Raw genomic sequence first — 22693 nt, 5'->3', positions numbered from 1 at the left:
GATCCTGCATCCCAGAGAAACAATGAATTGAGAAGGATTCAGGAAAGACTTCTTGAAATATAGTAAATCCCAGGCTATGCAAAAGGGAAATAGCAAAGTGTAGATGCTGAAGTGAGACCTCTGGAGAGGAAACCCAGAGCAGCAGGTTGTCCAGGTAGGGGAAAGACCTGTACCCCCCTTAACCTGCAGAAAGCAAACACAGGAGCGAGGCATTTGGTAAAGACCCCTGGGGCAGTAGAGAGTCCAAAGGAGATATCAGAGAAATGAAAATGGCAGGAAGCAACAGAGAAAGGTAAAAACTTCCTGAAAAGGGGATGAAAAGGAATGTGAAGATAAGCATCCTTGAGATTCAGGGAAACTTGAAAAGCCTGAGGAAGAAGCAGAGGAAACAAGGTTTGAAGGGACAGCATCCAAAAGGAAGGAATCTTCAACAAAAGTGTTTAGCTGAGAAAGATCCAGAATGGGTCTCCAGGTGCCTTCTTTCCTGGGGACCAAAAACATTCTGGAATAACCCCCCCCCCCCCCGCCCTTTGAGGAATTGGAACTTTTTAAATAGTTCCCTGAGCCAACAGTTCCTGAAGCACCTCAGGAAAAAGGGCATTTGTTACTGAGGAGGTTTAGGAATGCCCAGAAAAGGGAGAAGAAATTTCCAAACGATGTAATAACCTTGGCAAATTATGGAAAGAACCCAGGAGTCTTAGGAGATCTATAGCCAAACAGGAAGGGACAGAGAGAGAGAGAGAGACATAGAGAAAGTGGAATATGACTGAGAAGAACAGGGCAAGGAGAGGCAGACAGCACCTGGTTTCTCAGGAAAAGTAGGCTTCTAAGTAGAAGGAGTTTGGGTAGCCTTAGCAAGGGGAGCCCTTCTACCACTCTTTTTACCTTTGGGAGGAGGGTGAGACTGTCTATGGATAAAAGCAGGCTTATTGGGATAACTCCTCTGAAACGTCGGCATAAGGGAAACAAAAATATGCTTTGACTCCTGTAAGGCCTTGTCCGTTTCTTGCAAGGACTTAAACAACTCTGCAACAGCAGCACCAAACAAATGCCTATAATCCAGAGGAGCATCCATCAGTTTAGCCTTGATATCATCTGACAAAGGCTGAAGTCTGAGCCAGGAATACCTCATCAAAACAGATCCAAAAGCAGCAGCCCTAGAGAAAGCATCAGCTGCATTTTATGGAATGGTGAGCTACTTTGGAGGATGTCCCTTGCAAAACAAGAGCCGAAGCCTTCTCCCCAGAATCAGGGAGATCTGAAACTGCCTGACAGGGCTGAGAGAGAACAGCCAGAATGTATCTAGTCATATGTGTCTCATAGTTAACAGCTCTAAAGGCTAGGGTAGCAGAAGTATACAACTTCTTATCTAGCCTTTCCATACTTCTGCCATCCTTATCTGAAGGAAGCAATTTAGTGGAAGGCAACAATTTAGAGGGCTTATCAGAAGCAACTGATACCACAGAGGGGTCTACAGAGGGACAGTTATAAAGAAATTTGCAGACCTCAGCCACCAGCTACCTTATAAAACCTATCAGGTTTTGTGGGAGCAGGGGGTTAGGAATTAGGAGCCTGAGAAGTAGTGGAAAAAGCATCCAGTAAAGTAACAAGAACAGGAGGAACAGCAGAGGTTCTAGGAGACTCCATTTGTAGAAACTCATAGTAAGTGTTCTGGAATTAAGTTACGTGAGCACAGCCCTATCTGAAAAATTTCATCATTCTGGAAATAGCATCACCAAAGGAAATCTCTTCAAAAGGAGAGTCAAAACTGCTAGAATCTTCTTCCTCAGAAGCATAGCTGAGTAGCAAAGGAACCTGGGAGGAATATGCAAGAGACTATAGCAGAATCAGCAGCATCCTCTTCAGAAGAATCCTTCTCCCTGGGTCTCTTAAGAGGAGTAGAAGACCAGGGAGGAGCAGGAACAGAAACTCCCTGTGGAAGTTTAACAGCCATAAGGGCATTAAACAGGCCCCGAGTGAAGTTTTGCCATTCACTCTGAGGACCTTTTGGAGCAGGCAAAATATGTTTACTTTTCCGCTTCTTTTTAAGTGAGACATCAGCCTTGAAAATGTTTGGAGGCTCTGACCCCTGACAACATACAATAATGGTAGACTGAACCTCTTTCCTCACTAAAATTTGAGGAACACCCCTAGTCCCTTCAGTAATAACCAGCTGATTTTCCCCTATATATCCAAAGTGGAAGCCTGCAAAACCTCCGTGGAAGTGTGTGGCATTGGATCCATGCCGGCCTCCAAAGCAGTAGTGCCAGAGGAATCCGAGAAAAAAAACAGATGGTCCTCTGGGATTTCACCAGCCTCAAGACAGATGTCTGTAGGAGGCATTACAGACAAAGAATCAGACCAGACTTTCTAGGCTTTTTTTTTCTCAGATGGCTGCCCTCAGGACGTGAAGATCCTTCCACAGTATTCATAGCTAACAGTTTAAGTCATTGTCTCTCTAAGAAAATTGCAAGGGAAGAAAGCAGACTCCACTACATCTTAGCGACAAAAGCTTAACAAATCTCACAAGATGTATTGTCTGTTTAGGTGCTTCCCACGACCAAACACTGCTCGGAATGTTCTTTATAGGGAATCTATATCCCGCACTGGCATTTCCACTTTCTGGATAACATTAAACCCAACAACAAGAAACAAGGCAAAGCTTAAGATAGTAAAACAAAAAAAACAAAACAAATGAAAAAATGGCACTTATCAGAAAGCCGTAGAAACCAGCAAACGAGCATTCAGATCGACAATCAAAGATGGCATTCAGACTGGCGACAAAGAAATTCTGAGGATGGTACATCAGGACATCTCCTTTATGCAGTGTGTCATACACAAGGAGCATACATGCAACATATGGTGTATCCATTACAACCTAAAGTCTTTGGTATACTGGCTGGACATCAAGCTGCCCTTGGCAAGAGATCCCCATTGTAAAGAATACCGCAACAGTGATATGGAAGGACATCGTAATTTTCCTGCAAATCAATACATTACAATAAAGGTCCAACACCTGCAATATTAAGTAATATAAACATGCATCTCAACTGTCCAGATTTTTCACACAATGTCCAGATTTTTACGTCATAATTTAGGTCTATTCTTAATAAAATTTGTGACTTTTCTGGCAAATCACTGGGATGATTTGAGGATTAAAATCAATAAATAATCACAGACATTTCAGTTTCAGACTTCAAATCCTTCAGAAAAATGCATGCCAAGACAAATCATGTTATTCCAACAACTTTCTAAGTTTGTAAGAGCAATATTTACAATCTATCCCTATTTTGGGGCCTTTGTCCCTCCATTATGTCAGGCTTTGTCCAGATTTTTTGTGTTAAGAGATTGAGAGGTATAAATATACAGGTACACACTTGACAAATGTGCAAGGAATTTTAACAGCTGAGGTTAGATGAAGGGTCCATTTCGGCACAAACAACATAACAGGACAGTATTATAAACTCACCAATCAGTATTCTCTCATAGATCAACTGCTACAGTGAGAACATGTGTTACAATGAACACAGGAACCCTACCTTGATGTATCAGTGACTATGTTGACTCAAAATCAGTAAGTCAACAAATGTGGAAGAAGCTGTAGAAAAGACAAGAGATTAGAATGTAGATGCCTGAAATAAAGATATACTAAAGAAGCCTGGACTTCTGTGGCTGCAGTCAAAAAAATAATGCAGTAAAGCAGCTGTACTACAGATGATTACAAAGGAGAGCTTTCTATAGGAAGCAGTGAACCCAGCTATGCCTTTAGTGAAATTGTCCTTGACAAAAGTATTTCCTATAGATGGCAAACTGCCAGACATTAAAAGACAATATGGTTAGAAAACTCACTTGGAAAATAAGAAAATATTTGTCTTGTGATGGCCAGCCCTTCTTACCCAGAGCAAAGAAGATGAACAACCATTTGGTCTTCCTGAACTCATGCACCCAAGTCAAGGAAAAAAAAACTGAGCCACTTATGCACATTCAGGGAGAAAGGGACTCTTTCCTCTGGTGTTTGTCCAACCAAAGATATCAGGGAGATGAATAAAATAGTGCATAATTAAACCACTTTTGAAGGAAATGAGGGTTCATACTAAAGGATATCGAATCACTGTGAAAAAAATAGAATGGTTTCCTACATGTGAGGCCCAGCAGCCTTGACATCCTGAAAGCAGAGGTGATGGCCACCTGATATAAACCTAAGTGCTGCTGTCCCAGTGAGTTCAAATGGGAAACTGGCCAGGTAAACAATAATGAAGTTCAAATCCCATGGACAGAAAGGATTCTTCAAAGGTAGAAAGAAATACAGCATACACTTTACAAAACTGTTTCATGATCCAGTGGTGAGCTACATCCAGCTCTTTTCACGGTCATGATGGGCAGAGACAGCTGAGACATGCATACTGACCATAGAATAACTGAGACCCAAATCATTCACAAGCTGGAGACAAGTTAGCAAGTGGAAAGAAAGCACAGTCACCTCTGTGGCACAGAGGAATAAAACTCTATGACGAAAGCAAACAAGAGTTCAATTAGTAGTTCAAAAGTTTGTGAGAACTAGCATGTGGAGAAGGGGATTGACACATCCTTACATTTTATCTTTCCTTGAGGGGTTGTATGGGAGAACATGTCTGGACCACACAACCCTCTGGTTAAATCCCTGGAAGAGACTGCAGAATTCAAAAGAATGATGGATTCAAGGGGGTTACTAATTTGGTGGGCCAATTTTGCACACAGACACATTTCTGAACTTATGGAGCAGACATCTATGATCAGAGCCCTAAAGCTTTTCTTTAAAAAAATAAAATAGTAATAGTGTAAAAAAATCTACGAGAAATTGTTACAGATGAAACCTACACTGGCATAGGGGGATAAAGCCCTGAGCATGGGGAGAATGAGTACAACTACCACTGCAGTAACGAGTCCAGGGTGTACATGCCATTCAACAAGCTACAAACAATGCAGCTTTCACTGGCAGAGGCATGTAAACATGAATATCCATGAAAAGGCATAGTAGCCCCCATCCCCAATGATGACTGCTGTACTTCTGCTTCAGAAGAAAAGGAAATAGGTCCTTAAAATAAAAACCTAATGGCTGCCTGCATGATCGCTGCACCACGTTTTGTTCCAGCCTTGTTGAAAGGAAAAGAATGTACATTAATGACAATGCAATGGTTGCTAGGCAAGGGGGCTATAAAAATGAAATTAAAGAAAAAAAAAAGAACTGCTACATCACTAACAAGAGCAGTGGTAGTAAAAGCCAGTCAAGTGATGAAAAATAACAGAGAAGGTAGATACACTTTTTGAGTCATTTTTGCCCATGTGCCATCTGACCATTAAGCCTTCTCTTAATTATGCAAACAGAGTCTGAGGGAGTATTGTCATCCAAGCAACTCTGTGCTCCTGGCAGAGACAGCATTTTATTTTTAATGCCCAACCCTGAACCTTGGTGATGACATTTGTATGTGCATCACAGAAAGCACTGATTGTGTACCCTAGTCCATGCATATGTGCTCCCCAACATGTGATGAAGGCTACTATCATCCACTTGGGAGACCAAGTCCACATCTTCTCAACTCTAGCTCCCACATCAAAGCAGGACTTTTCTCTCTATCTGTGGCCCTGTCAGAGTACTGGTGCAAATCTGGGTGGGAACCACTGTCCCTCTCCTCCAAGGACAGGCATGCCATCAAGTGCCCCCAGGCCGCTAATGAAATTCTGGATGCCTGGGCTGTAGTCTGTGCTTTATCATTCCAACACCACAAGTACAGGCAAGTAGATCCACTTTTTGTGCTTATTTAATTCTTACATTAGCACTGACGATGTTAATGGAGATAAGAAATAGAAGTGGGACCATAAGAGCACAGTTTTGGAAACTGTCCACAGAATCCTCCCTTGATGAAGCAAATACAAAGGTGAAACTCCTTTTTATTACAGTCTATGTAAGACCTGGCAGTTCAGGCCTAATAAGTGTGTGTGCAAACTATTCCAATGCATATGTTTATAAACCACTACAACATATTTAAGCAAACACAAAAAACACATTAAATTTCCTACCTCCATTGGAGTGATATAATCATTCATTCCACTGTTGTAGACATATATCATGGCATCATAAAGGTGGTTTTCCCAACACATCTGAACTAACTGAAAAAGTAATTAAATGAAAGAGTAAAAAATACTGAAGTCCACACAGCAGCAGACAAAATGCAAAATAAATGTTATAAATTAAAACTACTAAAGACAAAAAACACCATCAAAACACAATTTGAAACTGAACAAATGACAGCTCAATGTCATACACAGCATTTCACAATACTACACTTAACATATGAACTTCCAACCAACACTTTCCAACAGCATTTTAACTGTCATTTACTGTAATAATGCTTTGGTTTTAAATACCAATTTAACAAACTTGAATTTGAGAATCACTATACATGCTCATTTCTTGGGGAACACTATTCTGTGTACACATTTCACATATGTTCTTGTTTGATTAACATCTCTTTTTTCATTAAAAGCCCTATTTCCTGTTGTGATGACTGTTGCATACCATTATACAACAAGGTTTGGATTTTCAGCAATCAAAACACAAAATCTGAATTATTGATACTGCGCTGCTCTGCTTTCCTCCCTGCATCTAATGGTACTGTCTGCCTAGACACCTTATACTGTTTAAGTGAAATCCCACCTTCTTTTCTTGTGGCATTCAAAAACATTTGTGTAAAATCTTACCATAACCACAGACGTCCTTCTCTTCCATGTTGCAGTATTCCAAACTCTTGGGTTATCCTTTGCTTGCTGCCCGAACATTCGGCTAGTATACAAAAACTTGTAGTCACTGCTAGGTTACGTGGGACATCTGACATTGGCCTAGGGAGTGTGGGCCATAAAAGTGAAGTCTACACGTACCTTTCCTCAGAACTGAATACCTCAGTCAGACCCCAGTCTCAGGATAGCTGTGTATGTCCTGTGCCATCCAAGAAGGAACAGTTTAGATGGAAAGAAGGGGGTAAGGAGGAAGGGAATGAATACTGCAACACGGAAGAATAGGACATCTATGGTTATGGTAAGATTTTACACAACTATTCTATGTCCTTTATTCTCATGTTGCAGTATTCCAAACTTCTGAGTGAGTGCCAAGGTTCACAGGAAAGAAGTGAGTGGTGGTATGGAACTGTTCTCCACAAAGTCATGAAGGATTGTCCTAGCAAACCCTGCTCTGGATCTGGAGATGTGATCCAACTTGTAGTGTTTGGTGAAGGTATGGACAGATGTCCATGTAGCTGCCCCAGAATGGATTCAGTGTCCAGTCCTTTGAAGAAGGCCCCCAAAGAAGCCATGGCTCTGGTGGAGTGGGCCTTAATTTTTTGAATAGAGTTGTTTCCCATGGAATGTGTAGTAAAAAGGAAATAGCCTTGGAAATCCAAGCAGAAATGGTCTGTTTTGTCATTGACTTTCCCAGAGATCTGGCGTGAAAACAGACAAATAGTTGCTCTGATTTCCTAATGGCCTTAGTTTTGTCAAGGTAAAATCTCAGTTGTCTGTGATCAAGGGAATGTAAGACTCTCTCGCTGTCATTCTAGGGGTAAGGAAAAAAGGTGGGCAGGTGGATACCCTGATTTAAGGATAGCTCGTTGACCACCTTGGGCATAAAGGAGGGGTTGGTCCTCAGTGTCATTCTATCCTTGTGGAAGATGAGGAAGGGAGGAGCTGCAATGATGGCCTGGAGCTCTGACACACTTCTGGGTGATGTCAGGGCCATGAGGAGTACAATTTTCCAGGTACAATGTTCCAGAGATGCCTTAGTAGCTGGTTCAAAGGTGGCAACAGTGAGTTTCTCTAAAACATAATTGAGATCTCATGGAGGTGGAACTGGACTCCTGGGGGACCTGAGGTGTAGTACTCCCTTAAGGAATAACTTTGGAGGTGGGTGAGAAGCTAGAAGGGGATCAAGAGGCAGACAGGTCAAAATAGCAGTAAGGTGTGCTTTAACAGAGGAATATGCCAACCCTGCTTGAAAGAGTTCACACAGATAAGACAGCACTAAGGGGACCTCACTATGAAATAGGTCTAGCTGTCTTTGTAGACATCACATGTAGAATCTCTTCCATTTAGACAAATAAGATCTCCTAGTGTTAGGTTTCCTGGCCTCCTGCAGGACTGTTAGCATGTCCTCAGTGTAAAGGTGTCTAGAAGGGATCGAAATTCTATCACCCACAGTGTTAGATTCTGAGATTCCAGATGGGGATGGATTAGGGATCCCTTGTGCTGTGTGAGAAGGTCCATTCTGTGAGGAAATTTGTGATGATTTCCCCTGGTTAAATGCAGAAGGAGGGGGCACCAATGTTGTCTTTGCCAAAAGGGAGTCACCAGCAAGATATATCTAGATCTTCAGCAGGACTTTTTGAAGTAATGGGAAGGGGAGGGTGCATATAGGAACATCCCTTCCATAAGATTGAAAAGGCATCCGTTGCCCTTGCTAAAGGACTGGGTAGCCTGGTCTAAAACAGTGGCAGCTGTCTGTTCAGAGGGGAGGCAAACAGATCTATTTGTGGTGTACCCCACATGTGGACAATGCCCAGAAACACATCCCTGTGAAGCATCCATTTATGGGATTGTGACATGGACCTGCTCAAGGTGTCTACCTGAATGTTCTGATCTAAAGGGATATAAACTGCTTGCAGGGAAACTCCGTGTTGGGCTGCCAGGTCCCAGGTTTGGAGAGAATTCTGCAAAGCAAATAAGATTTGGTTCTGCCCTGTTTGTTCACATACCACAAAAGTGTAGTGTTGTCTGTGAACAATTTCAGGGGACCTTGTTTTAAGGCATGAAGGAAGGCTGTCAGGGCAAACATGATAGCTCTCATATCCCTGAAATTGTGTTCCTGCCTGAAGGTGTGTGACCAGGTACCCTACCCTTTCAGGCTGCCCAAAGTAGCCCCCCAGCCTAGATCTGAAACATCTTGTGTACATATCCTGGACTAGGGCAAGGGATTGTAATGGAAGCCCTGGGTTGACTGTGACTCTGCTCAACCACCACGGAATCTCCTTCCTTAGGCAAGGAAGGAAGAGGATGTCGAAGTCCAAGGGGTGTAAGTGCTGGATCCATGTGGACTTTAGGTACCATTGTGGTTTTCTCATGTGGAGTCTTGCCAGAGGCAGCATAGGTATAGTGGAAGCGATATGACCCAGTAGTCGGAGATACTGTCTGGCTGTCAAAGCAGAGGCTTTGAGAACGGAGGCCAGATATTGCTTCAGGATTTCCACTTTTTGGGATGGAAGGAATCCCTCATGAAATCTGTTCTTATCCTGCAGCCAAGGAAAACTTGGTGCTGGGAAGGACTCAGGCTGGACTTGTGGAAGTTTATAATTCCAGTGCCTGCAGGACTGAGATGACTTGGTGGAGTTTGGTTCTGTAGGGATCTAGAGCATTCTGCCTGAATCACGAGGTCATCCAGATATGGAAAAATTTGAATCCCTTGGATTCTACAATATGCAACCACTGGAGCCAGATACTTGGTGAAGACCCTTGGAGCAACAGAGATTCCAAAGGGCAAGGACAAGAACTGAAAATGTAAGGACCTAACAACAAAGCACAAATATTTCCTGTAGTTGGACCTTACAGGGATGTGGAGGTGAGCATCCTTTACACCTAAGGTGGCTATAAATCCCTGAGGTATCAGTAAAGGAAAAAGGGTCTGAAGAGTAACCATACAAAAGGTGGGTACCTGTAAGAAAAGATTGAGGTGAGAGATATCCAGGACAGGTCTGCAAGATCCATCCTTCTTTGGAACTAGGAAGAGTCTTGAATAGAATCCCTTTCCTTTTTCTGCCAGAGGAACCGGTTGTATAGCTCCTTGTGAAAGAAGGCCGTCTATGACTGGCTGGAAAAGGGGAAGCTGATCTTTGGGTGGCTGGGGAATCCCCCTGGGAGAAGGAAAAATGATCCAGGACATAAATTTAACCCTTTTCTATAATGGAAAGGACTCACCTGTCTGAGGTGATGATTTGCCAAACTAGAAGACAGTGAGAGTACCTTAGAGACAGAGGAATGGAGTCTGAAGGGGGTGCCACTACCCTATCCTGAGAGGAAGGTTTCTGGGCAGGAGTTTGAGCAGGCTTAGAAGGGATCTGCTGCTTGAAGCTGGGGCAGTGTGTTTCCTCATGAACTGGGTTTATGAGGGATAGTTCCTGTGAAATTTGAGTAGAGGAGAGATGAACAGGTGTTTTAAATCCTGCAGTTCCTTCTTTTTGTTGAAGGGCCTTAAATAGCTCAGCCACTTTAGATCAAAAAAGGGCAGAGTTATTCAGGGGTGCATCCAGTAATTTCGCCTAATATCATCTGGTAAGGGTTATAGCCTTAACCATGAGTGTCTTCTAAGGACTGAAGCTGAGGCTGTAGACCTGGTAGAGGCTTCTGTAGCATCACAGCTGCATCTAATTGAATGTCTAGTAACTTAAGAAAACAGGGAAATTAGACTGGAGATTTCAGCCTTGGAAGATGAGTCAGGAAGATCAGCTAAAAGCTTGGTGGCCTGGGTCAAAAGAGCCAGGGTATATTTGGATGTGACTGGTAATTTACAGCCCTAAAGGCCAAGGTAGCAGAAGTGTATACCTTCTTACCAAGGTGCTCCATGGCCTTACTGTCCTTGTCTGTGGGAAGGACAGAGGTAGAAGGAAGTAGTTTGGATGACGTGTCTGACACTGAGACAGTGGCAGGGTCAGCAACAAGGCATTTTATCAATAATTTCGCCCCTTCAGGGACTTTGTAAAACTTGCCAGGCCTTCTAGGGGCAGGTGATTGTGAATCAGGATTAACAAAGGCAGCATTAAAAGCATCCAAGGAAGCCGGTAGAGGAATTGCAGAAGGAGCACGGCTTTTCATCTCCAGAAGCTCATAGTATCTTTTTTGGACCTCTGGCATTTCAGAATAGTCCCACTGAAAATGTTCTCTCATTTTAGAAATTGTCTCCCCAAAGGGGAGGTCCACCCCCTGGGGAGTCAGCCTCAGCAGATTCGTCCTCTGGGAAAGCACACCCAAGAGGAAATTGCATCTGAGAGACATAGGAGTGAGAATCCTCCAAAGAGGAGTCTGAGGAGTCTTCAGCTTCAGGTTGAATAATATCCTCAGTCTGAGGACTGGGACTAATAGGAGGACCAGCCTGTAGGGGAAACAGGCATGGCAGGCCTTAGGGCCATAAAGGCATTAAATAGGCTCTGTGAAAAAGCCTGCCAATCAGGTTGGCTTTCAGCAGAAGGGGGGAGATGTTTTGTTTTGTGTTTCTTTTTAAGTAAAGGCCTAGAAGGCGCAGGCCCTAGGGAAGGCCTAGTCTCAGAGAGAGACCTAGATTCTGTTTGCTGGGAAGCAGTAGGAGGTCCCGTCTGGGCAGCAGTAAGAAGCTGAGGTTCCCTCTCATCGTCATCAGGTGACAACTGCAAGCCCTCCCCGGACATGCCTTCTGCCCTAGGTTCTGAGGCTTTCCTAGGGGTACCTGCTATACTTGTAATGGCAAAGTCCAAATGTTCCTCCAGGTGAACATTGACCACAGGAAGGACATCAGGAGGAGGATGGGCAGCAGCAAGTTCAGGCTCGGAAACCTTGGCCTTCTTTTTAGGTGGTTCTGACTGGATGACCTTTCCATCCCTAATGCTAAGTGTTTAAGATGCTGATTCTCTAAGTAAATGTTCAAAAAGTGCAGATGATTGCGGAGTGTCTAGGGACAAAGGCGTGACAGATTGCACAAGTAAGATGGTTGTGGGTAGGCCCTAGACAGAAAAGGCAGAGTTCCTGGGCATCCTTATGGGGGATCCAATGACCACACCTGAACTTTCCCTTCTTAGATGACATGCAACCTTAACAGACATGCAGTGACAAAAAGGAATCAGAAACAGCCCCGACGGAGTACTTATCTTAGAAACTTGAAGATCTGAGAGCAAAGGCGGCACAAAGGGCTGATGTTTGACTGGTGGCAGAGAAGTTCTGAGGAAAGGTACATGCAGACGTCACTTATCGCCCATGCTCCCTAGGCCAATGTCAGATGTCCCACATACCTAGCTGTGATGACAAGCTTTTGTATATTGGACGGATGTTCGGGTAGCAAGCAGAGGACAACCCAAGAATTCGGAATACTGCAACATAAGGATAGAAGGATATCATGTGACATTTTCAAAACACACTCTGAATAAGGAAAATCAGCGAGTATGGGGAAGGATTTCTACAAGTTAATAAATAATACTAATAATAATAATTATTCTAGCTACAGGCAGCCATCTCTGTAAGAGTGGAGAGATAAAGCTGTGACTACAGGTCAGGTGATACAAGTTCTATTACTGGTGTGGGCACCTGCAAGAACTGGAGTGGGAGGGAGAAGAAGTAATGTCACTTTGCTGGCTTGTCTCTCTGCAGAGGAAGAGAGTAGCAGACTGGAGACCCCATGGGAACAGGGGGTTCAAGGAATGGGGGAGGGGGTGTTGAGGAGATTACGTCGTTAATGGAAGCAACAGTCATGGCTTTTCTGATGTCCAAAGCACTCCAAATCCTGGGCAAGTGCTTTGGGGTGAAGGACCCTTAAAAATAAATTCTTGATGGCTACCTAAATGGCAGGCAGTGGGAGCAAAAAAACTACAAGGTGATTATAGAAGAATATGTTAACAGCTAAGACATTAGGTATATGCTGACAGCTCAGATAACTGACATCACAGTTCATTTATAAATAATCCCTTAGAGCTACAGTTCTAAGTATGAAAAGGCAACCAATTTAGCTATTCTTTAAAATCTAACATCTCAATCTACCTTAAAATTCTACACAGAAAGTAAAGTCACTGAAAAACACAAAGTGATCCTCTTGCCAGTGGCAGCTAAAAAAAAATCAGGAAGTAATACTCTCACTGTTACCCAGCAGAAAGGACGGAGTACAGTAAATACCACTAACTACAATGCACACTGTCTTATCATCAAATTCTAACAGACAGGAAAGCCCCTGAATGTAAAACTAAATCACATTAATACACTAGAACCTGTATGGGATATAACAAACTAAAAAAAAATTATTTAGACTGACGCAAGGAAATTATCATTGAAAAAAGGTAAAGATACAAAGAAAAACTGTTTTTTTCAGTTTTTGGGTGGAGTGGCATGATAAGACTGAACCCCAAATACAATTGGAACGATATTGTTTTAATTGTACTTGGGATCAGTCTTCTCATGTGACAAAATTAAGGGTATATAAACCACGATGTAACTACACAGAACTAGCTTTTGGTTCTGAAGAAGTCCTGAAGTTTTCAGGATGAAAGTACATGAATGACAGCTGATTTAACCTGTACATATTAAATGTTTATAAGTGGTGAATAAATTGAATATTTGGATATTTCATATCAGGGGTGTTTTTGAACTATTTTTCTCAACGCACAGCTCTTAGACCAGTTTGGGGTTTCAGTTTTTGTAAGTTAGCCACCCTTAGACCAAAACTCCTTTTTTTGAGGAGGGCAAGGCTAGGTGTGAATTTGTGAGTACCCATCCAGTAATTCGGTTCCCATATGAAAGAAGATGATGTATCACACTGCTTATTTTGCAGCAGTAGTCTACTCCAGAGGTGGGGAAGGCACTGCGTAATGATCCTCTCACTCCACCATGTTTTATTTATTTGCTGCTTAAAATTTAGATCCCTGGTTCTGGTATTTGCAAGACTATTTGATTTGTGGAGATGCAAGAGAATCAGGCCTGCCGGGTACCTAATGACAAAAAAGGTAAAGCAGATATCTCTCCTCAAGAGTCTAAAGGATACTGAATAAAGGGACAAGGTTTCCAATCTTTTCAGATAGCTTAGGGCTTTTAAGCCTGTGATTTTCATAGTTAGGAAACTCTTCTGGTTATATACATCTAGTGATGTACATTGCAAAGGGGCAGGGCATTCAAAAGATGGCTTAATAAATGCTGAATGTAAGGGGACAATGTCCCGTTTAGATCTGGCTGATATTCCTTTGTCAATTAGCAGTACATAGTGAAGGAATTTCTGACTACTGTTGCTGTATGATGCTCAAGAAGGTAGAATTATTAACCCCAAGTTACAATGTTTTTAATAATATTCTCATTTTGGACTGAGGTGTTGTATATGCTGTATGCTGGAAGATATTACCTACTATATGTGACAATATTGCACTTTTTAGCACTTAGTTTGAGCCAATTTGTAGTACAAGTATTTACCAGTGTAAGTTCTTGTGAAAGAGCATCGACAACACAGGGGGACTTGATAATAACTACTAATTTACAGTCATCTACAAACTTGGTTAGTCAAAGCTCTTGGTTCATGGCCTGGACATCAAACAAATAAATGCTTAATAAAAGGGGTCATCACATCACTGAGTCCTAAAGAATGCCACTGGTCACAATTGTACTTTGATGAGGTACCTACTAACTGCACATGTAAGTTCTGTCTTTCAGCCAGTTTGCTATCCATCTTACCACTTTGTAACCTTAATGCATTTACAGACAGATCATTAATTCTGCTACCATGAGAAATGGTGTCAAATGCCTTGGTCAGGTTAAGGTATGCCTTCTGGGCAGCATGAATGTTCTCAACAACCTATGTTAACCTCTTTAAGAAGTTACCCAGATTCATTAGACAGGATCTAACCTTGACAAAGCTAAACTGCTGCAACTCTAGCCTGATAAGATCTTCAATATCATAGTTTATCAACTTGGAGTTGGTATATACAAGTTTGGAGTTTGTTGACCCCAGGCAAAAAAAAAACAGATGTTTAAAGGAGAAGAGTAATGTTCAAGATTCACTCTTCTCCTGGAATTTCAATCTTTTTTTCCAGTTGATTAGCACTCTGCATTAACAGTGCAGACATTTCAGTGGGGAGTCTTTACAATGTCATACTTTGCACATTTCTACAAATATTTCAACCAAGTGACATAGACAAAACTCCTTGGCCTCACATGAAGATGAACAAAATGCTTCTGACATTATGTATGTAGACCGAAAAGTTACTTTGATATTCTAGATTGTTTACAAAACATTACATAAAAAGAATTTATGTCTTACCATAAAGTTCCATCTGTATTGTTGATCCTCGTTCAGTCATTATGCCTGGGTTACCGGTTCCGACCTTGGAACCGAGCCGGCCATCTTCCAAGCTCGCGACAGCCTCAAACTCTCGAGCTAAACTCTTACCCACAATTCCCCTCTCCCTGTTACCTCAGATTGAGTTTGCAAGTCAAAGAAAGTAGAGGCTACCTCTGGTCAAAGGACCTAATGGAACCGGATGATGAGATCCACTAAAAGCCTCAGGAGGGGGAAGGAGGGAGGGTCGTAATGACTGAACAAGGATCAACAATACAGATGGAATGTTATGGTAAGACATAACTTCTTTATCTGATATTGTTAATCCTTGTTCATTCCTTACGCCTGGGACAGAGTCCCCAGCTACCTTTATTCCTGGGAGGCTCTCATGGAAGGACATTCCTGAGCACCACTGAACCAAAGGATGCTCTTCCTCTGGAGGCCAAATCCAATTTGTAATGGCTGATGAAGGTATGAGGTCTAGCCCAAGTTGCAGCTGCACAAATGTCAGGTAAGGAAGCTCTAGCATGGAAAGCAGCAGACGTTGCTACCAATCTAGTGGAATGAGCCCTTACGGCTGTAGTCAGAGGGATATTGCGAGTTTTGTGAATAAATGTTACACAGTCTTTTAACCATTTAGCCAATGTGACCTTAGAAACAGCACATCCAAGCCTAGGCCCAGAATAAGCCAGGAACAGCTGATCTGATTTGCGAGAAGCCTTAGTTCTGTCCGGATAGAAACGAATCTGCCTGTGAATGTTCTAGGGTATGTAGACAATACTCTCCTCTGTTAGAATTGATTGGGAAAGAAAACTGGAAATTCAATGGTTTGGTTAATGGACATTTCACAGATCACTTTTGGCAGAAAGGAAGGATTAGTTCTCAACGGCAGTCTATCTTTATGAAAGATCAAGTAAGGGCGTTTGATGCATAGAGCTTGAAATTCAGAGATACGTCTGGCAGAAGTAATGGCGAAAAAGAACGTTTTCCAAGAAAGAAACTTGAGGTTGCATGAAGAAGCTGGTTCAAAAGGAGACATTGTCAAAGCTTGCAGAACTAATGACAGGTCCCATGGCTGGATAGGTTCTCTAAAAAGGGGTTTCAAATGATTTACGCCTTTTAGAAAGGTCTTGCATAATTTGTGTGACATAAGAGAAGAGCCATGGACATCATTGTGAAATTTAGATATTGCGGCCAAATGAACTCGAATGGTGGAAGCAGATAGGCCAGATTGGAACAAACCTGACAGGTATTCCAGTACTACCAGCACTGGTGCTGAGAAAGGGTCTATCCATTTCACCTTCAGCCAAATGGCAAACCTTTTCCACTTGCTGAGATAAGTAGTTCTGGTGGAAGACTTATGAGATGCAATAAGAATGTCATGCACTGGGGAAGAAAGATCAGTCTGCCTGGCAATCACCGGAAGTGGAGGAGCCAAGCTGTGAGCTTCAGGCTGTTCAGGTTGGGATGAGTCAGGTTCTGAGGATGGGAGATCAAGTCTGGAGTTGGATCGAGAATCCATGGTTGAACTAGCAGGTGAGGCCATAGGAAGGAGAACCAAATTTGATGAGGCCAATATGGCGCTAATAGGATTATCTTGCTCTTCAACCGGCGGGCTTTCTTCAAGAACTGGGGAATGAGAGGAAGAGGGGGAAAGGCATAAAGCTGACCCGAGGGTCAATCGTGGACTAGACCATCCCTGGGTGACTGTCCCCGAGGGAGAATCAGGGCGAAGTAATTGCTGCATTTGTAGTTGGTTGGGAATGCAAAGAGGTCACAACAAGGGAGACTATAAGAGGATTCAGAGACCACTCATGTGGTTGTGGTTGCAGAATGCACCTGCTCAGTCTGTCTGCTATCACAGTGGAACTCCCGGGAATGTGCATTGCTATCAAAAAGCGGTTGGTAGCCATCGCCCACTGCCATATCCTTTTGGCCTCTTGACAAAGAGGGTAGGATTTGGTTCTGCTTTGTTTGTAGATGTACCAGACTACAGCCATGTTGTCCGATTGTATTGCAATAGTCTCTGACAGAAGGAAGGGATGAAATGCTTGCACTAGAAGCACCGCCCTCAGTTCTAGGACATTTATGTGCAGATGGGCCTCTAGTTCTGACCACATGTCTGGGACTGTCTTCTCCTGAAAAAGCCTTCACCCCATCAGGGAGGCGTCCGTAGTCACTGTGGCTTTGGGATGTTGGGGTGTGAAGAGGTGAGACCATTGTGACGGATTACGCAACATCCACCAAATCAAGTCTTGTTTGCATCTCTGAGTCACCCGAATCTGGGATGATAGAGGAAACTGAAGAGGGTACCACTGGGTGAGTAGTAACCATTGTAAAAGCCTCATGTGGAATCTCACAAGGGGGACAATGGTGATGGAAGCTGCCATAGAACCAAACAGCTGGAGGACAGAATGTGCTGTAGATCTTTCCCTTGAGAGGATGGGTATGAATTGTTTTGTCCTTAAAATTCTGTGCTCTGGAATCGATGCCGTGCAGTTCCTTGTATCCAACAGGACCCCAATGAATTATATGGATTAGGATGGGGATAGGTTGGATTTTTGCCAGTTTATAGTTACACCTAGCCTTTCTGCGGTGTGAAGAGAGTATGCCAAGGCTTCTTCCAATAGATGTTTGGTTGGGGCGGTGATGAGCCAGTCATCTAGGTATGGAAACACCCAGAATCCTTGCAGTTGCAGGTGAGCTGTGACAACTGCCATGCACTTTGGGGGCTGTAGAGAGTCCAAAGGGCAGTACTCGGAACTGGTAATGACTCACTCCCACACGTAAGCGAATGAATCTTCTCGATGGTCTGTCCACTTTTATGTGGTAGTATGCATACTGAAGATCTATAGAGCACATCCAATCGCCTGCCTCCAAGAGTGGGAGGATAGACTGTATTGTGACCATCCGGAATTTCTGTACCTCTACGAATTTGTTTAGCACACTGAGATCCAAAATCGGTCTCCAGTCCCCGGTCTTTTTTGGCACCAAAAATAATCTTGAGTAGAATCCGGATATCTATCTGGTCTGGTGGGACCATTTGGATGACTCTTTTTCTTAGCAGCTTTGAGATCTCTAAGGCTGCTTCTTCCCTTTGACTGGGTGGAATGTCGGGTGAGCTTCTTAGGGGGACGAGACAGATTGAAGGGAATATGATAGCCTCTGGTTATTATCTCTCATACCCAAGAATTGGTGGTAATGGTTAGCAGGCAGAAGGGTACAAAGAGAAAAGACCCCCAACCGCTTCCAGAGGAAAGCAGTCGGGCCACTCTTCAGGAGCGCTGGTAGGACTGGCTAGAGAAAGAATCTCTGGAACCCTGGTTACGCAGACCTCCTCTGCCCCAAAAGGGGCATCTTCCATATGAGTTTTCCACTCTGCCTCTAGGGGAAAACTCGGCTCGTGTGTGAAGGAAAGAACCTTGAGACTTTTTGTGCCACATCTTCCCACTCTTCTCATTTCTGAAGAAAGCCCGTTGAGGGGAAGAATAACGGACACCCACAGCAGAAAAAGTCTTACCATCCTGTTCACATCTAGCCAGTCCAAATAACGAAGAGGCTTCAATGGGAGTGTTCAGAAAGGAAGCCTTGAAGGGTTCCGTGAAATCACATAAGCGCATCCAGGCATGCCGTCTCATGACTATGCCTGCACCCAGTGCTCTAGCTGCTCCTTTTAATGCATGAGAAATCAAATGCATGCAGGAGTTAGAGATCGATTCAAGGGTGGCTAACTGTGAGGCCACTTTGTCCCGGACCTCATCAGACACAGCTCCGGCCAAAGATTCAGAGAGCTCAGAAAGTCTCTTTGAAGCCTGGTAAAATGTGCCATATAATTCAGGCAAAGGTCGCTGACGCAAAAGTACTATTCCCTAATCTGTTCAGCGCCTGGGACTCTTTGTTGGGCGGGTGGATAGTCTGGTTTTCTTCCGCCAGATCCTTTTTTGTTGAGGCCGCGACCACCAAGGCATCTACAGGAAGACCTTTGGACCAGTGAGGATCACGGTCTGGAGGGGACAAGATTTTATCTGGTCTGCAGGGAATGACATCAACGGTGTCAGGAGCATTCCATGCACGCTGCACGATGAGCCGGACAAGGTCGTCCGCAGGTGGAGTAACCCAGGAGGTAGGGGGCTGGGCACGAAAGGCCTGCAGGAACACAAACTCTTCAGAGGTCGGGTTAGAGGGCCACCATTTCACCTCTCTGCTTAAGTATTTCGAGGATAACTCCAAAGGATACCGCAGAGGGTGACCGAGGGGACCCTTCCCCATCATCAAAGTCTGTGTCTTCCATAAGGGACTCCTCTGGGGAGTCCACGTGCTTCTTCTTACACAAACTCTTGTGATGAACTTCCTCAGGGGGAGAATCTGGGGAAGACAGCACAAAAGGGGCCTCCTGTGGGAGTGTGTCCTGAGGCCCTTGTGCCCAGTGTCCGCCAGAGGTGGCTTGTGTAAGTTGCGGTCCAGAGGAGGATGGGGGAACAGATAGCACAGACAGGATCACCAACAGATGCAAGAGCCTTCTCCATGAGTTGGAAGGCTGGTCCACTCGAGGAGGTCACATCTCGTTCAAGCAAATTAGCCCACCAACTCGGAGTCCCTGGATGGCTATGAAAAACAGGAGTACATACACCACAGCTGGCATCCTGAGCAGTGACTGGAGTGACAAGTCTCTCCTGCCACAAAGCCTACTGCGGCTCCTTAGTGAAGTCCATGAAAGGAATCAAAGTGAGGGAAGTCTGTGCTACAGCAAGGGGTTTCAAAGGCAATGACGGAGGAGAATAAGTAGGGGTCTTTGGAGAAGGGTGTTCACCTCCGAAGGAGTAGGTCCTAGAGGGCTGGATACCTCTGGCCAAAAGCAATTGATCCACAAGACGCACCACATCATGTTCCGAGAGGCTTCAAGTGGATCTCATAGAAATAGCTGAAGGGGAGGCAGGTCTATCCAAGGATGAAGAAAACTCGGTGCCCACAAAGAGGTCTTTGGATGGTGCTACAATAGGCGTCTGCACCGAGAACAATGGAGCCGTTAAGGCTTGTACTACTGGTGTCTGCACCGAGGAGATCATCGGTGCCGAAGGTAAGGTCTGCACCGATGAGGTCAGTGCCGAAGTGGTAGTTGGCACTATGGTAGAAAGAGTCTGTGAGGAAAACGAGGTGGTCGGTACTGAGAGGATCGTCAGTGCCATGTAAACTGTTAGAGTCGAAGCATGAGAGGGCGTCAGAACAGTCATCGATGCCGAAAAGGTCTGCATCGAAGGAAAAGTCGACGCCGGTAAGGAAGTCTGAACCAAAGGGCCCCTCGGTTCCAATGAGGTGTAGGGCACAATACTCGGTGCTGAAGTAATGGAAGGTGCCGAAAGGCTTCGGTGCAGAAGATCTAGGCACTGAAACCTCGGGGCCGAGGAAGTCACATCCGAACTAGAAAGTTTGGCCTTCTTAGGTCTCGGTTCCTGGTGGTCCCCAGCAGGAGACGATGGAAGAGACTTGGCCTTCTTGTGTTCATCTCTTTTCTTATGGGAACTAGGAGGGGTTGAAGCCTCTGACCCAGAAATAGCCTCTGAAAAGGAAGATTTAAGTAGTCCCTTTAAAATCAGTTTATTCTTCCTTTCCACCAAAGTCCTGTTAGAAAAGTTAGCACAAATCCTGCAAGACGGGTCCACAGTCAAGTGAGGCACACCCAAACAGTAAATGCATAATGCATGTGCATCCGAAATACACAATTTATGCTCACAATCCACACATCATTTAAATCCCAGACCACCTTTTTTATCTGCCATGATAGAAAGGAGGAAGAAAGGTAAGGGAAGGAAGAACGTACCAACAATGGTACGAGAAATAACCGAAAGTAAAGCAAGGAAAGGTTTTACCAACGATTTTAAAGTAGTTACCTCATGGTAAGAAGAAAGAAGGGCTAAAAAAAAAAACAAAAAAAGAGTCACTAGATGTGATAGGGTAAGAGATAACTATTTAACAAGATTTGAACTGAAAAGAACTGTAATACGATTAGGTATTATCAAAGAAAGTTTCACTTAGCTCAAGAGAAGTGGCTTGACACTACTGAATGGTGATGCGGCAAACAAAATCTGAAGTAACAGGGAAAGAGTAATTGTGGGTAAGAGTTTAGCTTGAGAGTTTGTGGCTGTCACGAGCTTGGAAGATGGCCAGCTCGGTTCCGAGGTCGGAACCGGTAACCCAGACGTAAAGAATGAACGAGGATTAACAATATCAGATTTTGTATTTATTATATTTTTATGAGGAATAAAATCCCGTTTAAGACCTAGAATCTAATGAATGTGATCACTGTGAAGATTAGTTTGTACTAACAATTTACAGTTAATACTTTAGTAACATAAGCGGTTCCAGAGGTATGGACATTTGTCTGAACTTTGAGAATATAACTTGATTTTGTTAACAGGTCCCTTACATGCAGTGGAATTTAGAACATACGCTTCGAGACAGAGCTCCACTTGTGAGAATGAGCTAGACAGAGATAAACAAGTAACTGCACTCTGCAAACTACTTATTACTTAATGTACTATTAGCCAGGCATATGGACAAACACAAAGCTATTCTTCAACCACCTTTTTCATTTAATTTTTACAGGCAGTATCTGAGAACATTTTGCTTCTACAGTTGGATGCAATATCTCTCTCTTCAGAAGTGATAATCATGGTTGCAGATGATCAATATTCTGAACCTAATAAAATGTTGATGAAAGAAAAAAAACATGCTTTACATGACTTTCTTCACATAAGCAGTACTGTAGCCAAACTTCTGCACTGCACCAGGAATGTTGTCTAGGTTTCACTCTGGAAGGGTATAAATTCAAACATAAGCAGAAAGCTGAAGTGATAAATTCAGGTATTGGTCATGTCAACATACTTCAATAAGAAAATAAAAGGTTGCAATGCTCATAATGGTTTGGAAGGCATTTACAAAACTACTTGAAAAGTACAGGAATAGGAAACCAAATAAGGGAAATCACCAGACAGAAAATTTTCTGTGGGGGATCACCACCATTAAATTGCATCTGATTACATGGAACATCCAAGTTAAGGACAGTGGAGCTACCTATTAAGACCACACGCACACACGCACACGCACACAGACACACACACACATACAGGAGCAAATGTTTCAGACCACCAAACAGGCTATATTATATGATCTGTGACATCACCTGTAGTGAGAAACTACTGGACTTGATTCCTCTAATAACCCCAGCTCAGCACAGTGCTAGCTCTCATGCTCAGGGCCTTGTAAATTCTGCTACCAGTACATGACAAAGTCTTGTGCTGGGTTAAGGGAGGCTTGTCTAACCTCTGCACTAAAATATGAAAATACACTGTGGCCTGACCTGAAGAAAAATCCAACCGGTAATGCTGAACAGAGAGGCTAACTAAGCACAGGAGGATGAGTAATAACCACCCAGCACAGAGGACCTTGTTGTAGGACAACTGATACAGTCAGTATGCACCTCTTATAACAATCACTTAAGGCTCTCAATGATAGGTAACTTTTGGGAATAACCCAAAGCATCACAAATTAAACAAGGAAACTGACCTAGGCCAAAAGCCAAAGGTACAGAAGGCAAAGCTCTCTCTAATTTTTCATTACTTA

At 43.5% G+C, this 22693-nt stretch overlaps 1 protein-coding gene across 1 annotated transcript in view; it reads right to left on the bottom strand.

The window, feature by feature from the left end:
* VPS8 (VPS8 subunit of CORVET complex) overlaps positions 1-22693 on the bottom strand; it is a 2195799-nt gene that overhangs the window by 1234922 nt on the left and 938184 nt on the right. Inside the window, exon 17 of the mRNA XM_044075401.1 lies at positions 6058-6147. Within this exon, the coding sequence (XP_043931336.1) occupies positions 6058-6147 (90 nt within the window). The remainder of the gene's footprint in view (positions 1-6057; positions 6148-22693) is intronic.

The sequence above is a fragment of the Protopterus annectens genome, chromosome 6.part1 (genome assembly GCF_019279795.1).
Source record: "Protopterus annectens isolate FY-2018-M chromosome 6.part1, PAN1.0, whole genome shotgun sequence".
Taxonomy (NCBI): domain Eukaryota; kingdom Metazoa; phylum Chordata; order Ceratodontiformes; family Protopteridae; genus Protopterus; species Protopterus annectens.
Note: the sequence above shows the minus strand (reverse complement) of the source record. Positions and strands in the feature narration are given on the sequence as shown.